This window comes from Alnus glutinosa, chromosome 4 (assembly GCF_958979055.1).
Source record: "Alnus glutinosa chromosome 4, dhAlnGlut1.1, whole genome shotgun sequence".
NCBI classification, from domain to species: Eukaryota; Viridiplantae; Streptophyta; class Magnoliopsida; order Fagales; family Betulaceae; genus Alnus; species Alnus glutinosa.
Genome location: NC_084889.1, coordinates 1917685 through 1926022, shown reverse-complemented (window position 1 = coordinate 1926022; position 8338 = coordinate 1917685). Strand labels below are relative to the sequence as shown.

Below are 8338 nucleotides of genomic sequence, written 5' to 3'. Positions count from 1 at the left end.
CCAGTCACAATGAAAAGATCATGTCTTTTAATTCTGACATGACAATTTTAGTGGTGCTCAAAAGCTTATTCAAAATGCTAGTTCTAATGTTTATTAATAGAGGTTCAACAATTTAGTTTGAGAGAGCCTCCATCAAAGTTAGGGCCGAGCATGGGCAGGAAATGCCCTTTTTTTTTGACCTTTTTTTTGCCTTCGTCTTGTAGGGGTGCGGGTTCACAAATTTACACCTATGTAAAACAGTGACATTCGTGCGGGGCAAGGGACGTGGGGTTTGTGGGTTGTGCAGGTATTCTTGATTCAGGCCAAAACATCAAAAAAAAATCAAACTAAAGCCAGATTCAATACCCATATTTAATATAATCAATACCTACATTCAAGCCACATATATTCATAAAGAAATGATAACAACAGAAGTCAGAGAATGAGAGAAATACCAACCTATGGACGATGATGCAATCGCAGAGCCACAACCAGTATTGAAGCCGATCTTCCAAGTCTTGAAACTGCATGTTCATGACGTCCCCACAGGCCACAGGATCGGCAAAGCCAGCGAAGATGGGAACGATCGATCGAGGCTGTGGCGTTGTGCGGCATAGGGGAAGAAAAGGGAAGACGGAGAACTTAGGATTTTTTCTGGGAAAATAGTTTCTTCCAGGGCGGAAGGGGGTGAGGGGGTGAAGGAGAAAAGGAAGAAGAAGAAGGGTAGGTGACCGCCACGCAAGAAGAAGAAGAAAATAGAAATGATGAAGGGCTTGGTACGTAGCCGGGTAGGATTTTTAGAATTTTAGGTTTTTAGAGGGTCAGCGGGGTGGGGCCCCGGAATTTAAAAACCCCCAACCCGCCCCGCCTTGCCTCGCACGGGTATATCATTTTTAGACCCGTACCCGCAAAAAATCAACTAAAACAAGGGATTTTAGGGAAGGAGCTGCAGGTATTTGATCACCCCTAATCAAAGTGTTGGTCGGTCTGTGATCAAAAGAATTGTCCAAAATTGAGACCAATACCGAGACCGAAGGCATCTGAACTTGATTTAGAAAAACGAGTTGGCGTGTTAACCCGTTTAACTAATATAGTAAAAAATGCATCATAAATGTGTAGTAAACATATCATAAATGTGTCATAAACAAGTTGACGGATCATAAACATGTTATAACCTAAACTTAAATCCTATATATTCATGTCAGATTTGCGGATCGTATTAAAATTGTCAAACCTAATCTGAATGCTATCACGGTCGCATCTCGTTGAATTGAGTACCAAGTTTCAAGGCATTCTATTGCAAGCTCATTCAACCGAAAGTATTCATACGGTTTTATCGCATTTCTAATTCAAATGAAAATCGCGGCAGAGTGTTTTCATTTCGTGTTTTATAGGTTTATGACTATTTTAAAAATAAACCCAATAAAGACAGCTTAGGGCCTATTTTATGTTGCATTCCTCTCAGTTTTTCATAAGAAACACTCTAGGAGTGATTTTTCTTAAGTTTTTCCTTAAATTCTTAATTTTTCTTGGTTTTGTTGAAAAGTTGTGAGTTGTGTTTGTTAATTTTGTGACTCACTACACTATGCTACATCAAAAATTGTAGAAAACACACACTATAACGACCCAAGGAAAAGTGCTAGCCACATCTACGCTATCACTCCAAAAGGACTAGTCAATTTGAAGCTTTTCCAAGAATCCATTATAAAGCCCAGTTTCACCTACTAACTAGGCAATGTGGGACTTAACACCCATGAGTATCTTTATAAACTACTCACGCTGTGAACTATTTATCTCTTTCCAATATGGGACCGGGGTGTTACAAACTCCCCCCCTTAAACTCCTGACGTCCCCGTCAGGGCCATGTCATGCGATGCTCCAGTACCACATGACCTGGCGTTACTAGGTGACTCTGATACCATTTATAACGACCCAAGGAAAAGCGCTAGCCACATCTGCGCTATCACTCCAAAAGGACTAGTCAATTTAAAGCTTTTCCAAGAATCCATTATAAAGCCCAGTTTCACCTAGTAACTAGGCAATGTGAGACTTAACACCCATGAGTATCTTTATAAACTACTCACTTTGTGAACTATTCATGTCTTCCCAATATGGGACCGGGGTGTTACACATACGTTTTCAAATCATAGGCAAAATGATGCATTTTTAAAGGCCAAACCGTAATCTTAGCAAATGCTTAACTCCGTTTTTAAAAACTATGTTTTCAAATAGCTCATTTTGAAACCAGAAAATCGAAAGGAAATGTGGTACAAATCGAGAACGAAACCATGTGTGCGTGCAGGACGGGAAGGGAAGGGAAGAATTAACCAATACGACTGAACACGAAGAAAGATATAATTTAAAAGACAAGAAATTTGCATTACAGCTCTTTAAGCTACAACATGAATGGCGGGCCTTTAAGCAAAGTAATGTCGATATAAACCTCACTCTCTTGGCTTGCATGCATGAAAAAGGATGAACACTTATTAGCTCATCTCCTCTCCATCAAGAACCCAAAAAAAGACGATGAAAAAAGCATCAACAATCAGAAAGAGAAAAGCAAAAAAATCCTAAATAGGCAGTCGAAAACAGAGCTAAGAACCTCTTATCATCTAATCCTCAGCCTTTCGTCCCCATTTTCCAGGAAATGGCGAAGTTCTTTCCTACAGCGAGTGACAAACCACTAACCTCTACCATCACACTCTTCTTCTTATCATCTCCATCTTCCAGCTCCCCGAGGAACTTCTGCTCTGTTGCGGTCAGCTCTATGTTTGAAGCACCTGTCACCGGGTTTCCATCAATCTCAAGTGCAGATGCCCCTCCACTTCCATCCAATCCCAGCACCGCAATCTTTCCAATATACCAACCCTTACCTAAAGCATACTTGCTCTCCTGGACCTGTGACCAGACCTTCACAGTTCCCTTAGTAAGGGTTGCATAAAAATCAACATAGGTGGAGTACCCATTTCCAAGTTTCATTTCAGGCAGCTCATCTTCATCAAGGAAAATGTTCCCTTTGGCTGCTCCTTCAGTGGCTCCGGCCGGGAATGTCACGATCAGGCTGAAAGGTGTCATTCTAGCTTCCTTTGAAATCAGTCCACCCTGCTGCATTGGTAGAATGGTATTCTGATACAAATGCACATTAACCACGTGCAAAGGTGCATCCAGTGTGACATAGCTCCCCTCTTTTGATGCAATGGTTTGTGTCATATCAAACAAACTGTACCAAGTACCGGGGGGAAACAGTGCTTGAACCTCTGACTTTCCTTGCTCAAGAACTGGCGATACCATGAGACTGCTCCCTAGCAAGAACTGGGTGCTCAGCCCATAACACTCGCTGTAACTTGGGAAGGAGAAGAAAAGTGGCCTGGCAATTGGGGCTCCACTGATATGAGCCTCGTAGCTCAAGGTGTACAGGTAAGGCAGGAGCTTATACCTCATACCCAGAGCATTTCGAGCAGACTCAGCAACTGACTGCCATTGATAAAGCTCCTGTCTTGGGGAATAGTAGTTTGCATGATCCCTTGAGAAGGGATAGAAAGCACCAACTTCAATCCAGCGGTTGCAAAGTTCTTCTGTAGGTTGTGGATAGAACCCGCATATATCTGAACCAACCATTGGCACCCCAAAGATACCAAAGTTGAGCATAGTGGAAATTGAGTACCTCAAATTCTCCCAAGTGCCTTGATTATCACCTGTCCAATGGGCAGCATATTTGCCCGAACCAACATAAGTGGAGCGAGATAGTATGAATGGTCTCTTGCCCTCAAGTCCTTGAAGGGCTTTATTAGTTGCAACGGTTTGAGAGAAACCATAGAGACTGTGAGCATCATACTCCAAAACACCATTGTAGTGAACTGCACTAGTGGCTATGGTTTTATACCCTATTGGCACCTGCAAACCTGAAGCATTTATCTTGTAAGGTGGATCATCCCATCTTGTCTCCGTAATGTTCTTGCAGTCCAAGCAGCATATCCAACCAGGTCCGGTACCAGTTGGGCACTGCTTGCCCTTTGGGATTTTGCACAAGCCAGTGCAGAAATTTGAAACTTCATTCATGTCAATCCATAGACCATCAACAGGGACAAGTTCATGAAAACGTCGGATTTCATCACCCCACCATGAAACGGTTTTTGGGTTAAGGAAGTCAGGGAAGTTTACAGCTCCTGGCCAAACTTGAGCTAAGTAGGGTTCACCCGCATACTTGATGAAAACATCATTGGCAATGCCCCTTTGATACACGCCATAACTGGAATTAACAGCAATTCCAGGGTCAATAATGACAATGTATTTCATACCAATGCTATGTATTTTGTCTAGGAATGCTAAAAGCTTTGGACGAGGGTAGTTGTTGGGGTTGAGGGTGAAGTCCTTTTTTCCATCCATGTGATCATCATCATTCCATATCACATCAAGAGGGATTTGAGCCTTTTTGTAGTTTTCAACAACATCTTCAACTACAGATAGGTTATGGTAACCCCACCTGCATTGGTGGAATCCTGTAGCATCAAATATAAATGATAAATTAATATGACCTCTCAATTTCTTTCTACAAGCAGTTCCAAATGAATTATCTATAAATCAGCAAACCATTTGATTAAATGTTGGGAAAAGGAACATGCAATGCACAGGGCATGATGCAGAGGTCTGACATTTTTTAGCAGCTAGAGGTATTCCTAGTAGTGGAACCAGGATTCTTCAAAGGGGGGACAAAGGAAGGTGTTTGACAAACCAAAAGATACTTGGGTGTTTAGAGGGGAGGGGTGCAATTCCCTTTTTTTTTTTTTGGTTAGGGCTAGAGGGTACAAATACTTCATAGTGAAGGGGAACATCAGGGGCATCATGCTCCCCCCCCCCCCCCCCCCAAAAAAAAAAACCCACTCCATATTATGGCACTTTTAGGAAAATATTAGCATTTGATTGGAAGTTCAAGATTTTAACAAGCTAGATTTCAAGAGAGAATAGGTTCAAGAAACCCAAGATTTAGGTCCTATCCCATATTGTTATTAGCAGGTTGAATTTCAAGATGATAAAGAAGTGGAATAAATTAAGTAAATAAATTTTAATGAGGTAGATAGGAGAACAAGCATGTCTACTTGCAATGAATAGAAAAGCTAGAAACTTGACAAAGAAAATGCAAAAGCTAGACACAACCAACCGGTCCAATCAACTGACGAAAGTGATGGTCAATATAATCATTTAATAGATAAAGAAAATTCTAATGACTAATTATCATGAATTTTTAGTCTATCTTCCTCAATATGAAACAAACATTAGCTCCACATTCTCCATAAAGTGAACAAACAACTGAGTCTTACAAGTCATTATATAATAGTTAGAAATGAACTTGTAACATTGTCAACTAAATTTGGAAACATTAAATGAGTAACCTCTACAGGCAGACAGCAGAGTGGCACCCCATCGGCCAATGCCAGTTTGCAAACTAATTTGTCCTGAAAATTCATTTACTCCAAAGATTTTCTTTTTTTATTTTCTTTTACAACTGTGTTCAGCTACAAGAAAAGCCCACGTTTAAGAAGGCTTTATAAGGTGTAGGGCAATGGCAGAATTATTATTAACGCTTTCTAACCAAACAAGGTAACCATTTCTCCTACCGACATGAGAGTAGCTGTAAAGCAAGGGGACAACAATCACACGGTATACATTCCCCACGATCTGCAGCAGTCTCTCCTCACAAGACATGGCAGTGGTAGATGCAGGGTATTGGGCTAGGTACAGGAGTGCTTATTACTAAAATGGCCGCCTAGAATTGGTATAATATGGGGCCCAACCATGCAATCATGGCGGCATTGTGATTGAAGAAGGACAATGATCATCAATTTCCACCTCATGTAGGGAAGATGATTTTAAAAGGACAACATGGTATGCAAAGATTAAAGTAACGACTAACGACAGAGCTTTAAGGGGTCCACAACTTATTTTATCCAACTATGTGAAAAAGTTAGAAGATTTTTGCCCTTGAAAAGTTAAGCCAAAATGCAGAAAGAAACTAAAGTGAGAGGAACTAGAGCTTCCAACTTCACGTATTGCCATATCTTTTATGTGGACATTACAATTAATTTTTCAGTTATTTACCAAAGAGATAAGATATTTGCAGACCTAAAAGTTGTTTCTGGAGATTAACAGATTAAGAAATTAGAATAGAGCCTTAAAATAACACTAAAGTGAAAAAAGATATGAGACATACCCACCAACCCAAATTATAAAATAACAAAACATCCCTATACTACAGTGTTGTGCATATACCAAATGTGCATATACAGCCTATTGATCAACCATCAATAGACCTTTTCCAACATACCAAACCAATCAGCTGGTTCTAATTTCTTGGATATCCTAATCATCTTATAATATCAAGGCTAAAGGCAAAAAGTCATCGATGAGGGGATTAAGACAAAGAAGAATATCATATTGTCTGTAGCATGATTCTACACACTATAGTTTCTAAAAATGAACCGAGTTTATTAAAACCTACTAACTAAAGAGAAAATCACTTTTTTTCTGATCAGACCAATTCCATCATTGGATTTCTAAAAGATCTCATTCTCGTAACAGCAACAAATTGAATTAAGCACACTAATCACAAAAACTTAAATGTAAAGACAGTGACTTAAAACACTACCAGATCGAAGTAATAATCGACGACAATATATGGTGGAAGAAAGAGAAAAGGGTGAGAATTTAATCATACCCAGAGACCAGTAAGGCATTGGAGCTGGCCGGCCAATGAAGGAAGTGTACTGATCAACCACACCCAAAGGTGTAGGACCAGGAAAGAAGTAAAAATCAAAGACACCTCCAATAACCTTGTACGTCAAAGAAGTCCCACGGTAGAACACGTCCATCCCATTGCTGTTGAGCAACAAAACCGCGTGCGCAGAAGGCTGCCCACCATTGTTCCTAAGGTCCATGTAAACCGGGTGGGAACCATACAGATCAGTGTTAAGAGTGATGGCCGAAACATCAGTGGTGTACAAAGTGTAAGGATCATTGGGATACAGTTTGATTCCGTGCGGTTGGGTGTTCTCTCCGAGGCCGTACAAAGACGCGTCTTTGGGTAACTTGGTGGAAATCTCCAGGTACTGGTCCTTGAAAACCAAACTACCAAATGGATCAGACCCATCCGCGCTTGAGTTGAACAGGGTTTCCCCGTTTGATTTCCTCCTCACTGCGAACCCAAATGGGTCAGCGATGCAGCTGAAGATGAGCTCCGAGCCAGAGTACTCTGACACCGTTACTGAGTTCTTTCCTTTTCTCCCAATGGTCTTCTGCAACCTTGGAGGTTGCTCTCTGGGCAAGAGATTGTACGGTACCTCCCACCTCTGCGTCTCCGCGTCGGTGATATGGACCCTCAAACGATCCTCAGTCTCATGCCTGTGCAAAATCACAAAATAGAAAGATCAAAGGGTTATTCAGAGGGTATACAATAATGTAGCCTTTAGACTGTAATAGTAGTAGTACATACTTGACAAAGAGCTGCAAGTGAGGGAGATCAGGGCCGTAGATATTGTTCTTCTGGTTGACTATGAGATGGCCCACAAGACCCCCACCAGGGATCTCTCCGAGGGAGATCAGACGGTAGCCATTGCCAATCTTGGTAGGAGGGGTGGAGGAGGAGGAGGATGAGTTTGCTCCGGCGGTGCATAGGAGCAGAACTAGAAGAAGAGAAGCGAGAGTAAGAGAAGTTACCATTGGTTAATAGTTACTGCCGAGTGAAAGTGAAGAGACTGTCACTTGGGACTGTTGGAACTTGGGTTTGTTCGATAGATATAGAGGCCAGGAAGTGTGGGATTGTGTGAAATAGTGAGAAAGTGCATGTGAGGAGATGAGGAAATCGTGAGCATGTGCAGATGTGCTGATGATGGTGAGTGGGCCAAGACTCCACTGGTGTGGTCCACCACGCACCGTCGTTTATCTTCTTCTTGTGTGGTGTTGGGGGCAACCTTGACCCTTCATTCAATTGTGGTCAGTTGGATAGGAAGAATCATGGAATATCTCTCTGAGTAATACACTTTCTATCATCTAATGACCGTCGATCACTCAGCCAAATGGCTTTTGATTGCGCCGACGTGACTTAGAATCCTGAAAGGTAGCCGTAGTAGGTGGATAGAAATGTGAACTAGGTGCAGCAATTTGTGTTTCATTGATTGTGATTGGTCCAGCCATATTTATTAATTTAAATATGCTTTTTAAATTTTAATTTATTAATTTTGTAATGAATTTATATCGAATTAGTCGTGTAAAAAATTGTTAAATTATTTAATTGCATGTCGAATTTGAGTCAATATCAAGACATGTATAAAGTATAAGTTAACTTAAAATACATGTCTAACTTCTA

At 41.0% G+C, this 8338-nt stretch overlaps 1 protein-coding gene across 1 annotated transcript; it reads right to left on the bottom strand.

Moving 5' to 3' along the window:
- Positions 1-2316: 2316 nt before the first annotated feature.
- On the bottom strand, positions 2317-7959 carry LOC133865819 (alpha-xylosidase 1). Its single transcript, XM_062302304.1, has 3 exons — positions 7466-7959; positions 6692-7374; positions 2317-4478 (listed from the first exon to the last, which is right to left on the bottom strand). Exons 1-3 carry the CDS (start codon positions 7690-7692, stop codon positions 2599-2601), a joined length of 2790 nt encoding a protein of 929 aa, XP_062158288.1. The 5' UTR covers positions 7693-7959; the 3' UTR covers positions 2317-2598.
- Positions 7960-8338: the final 379 nt, after the last annotated feature.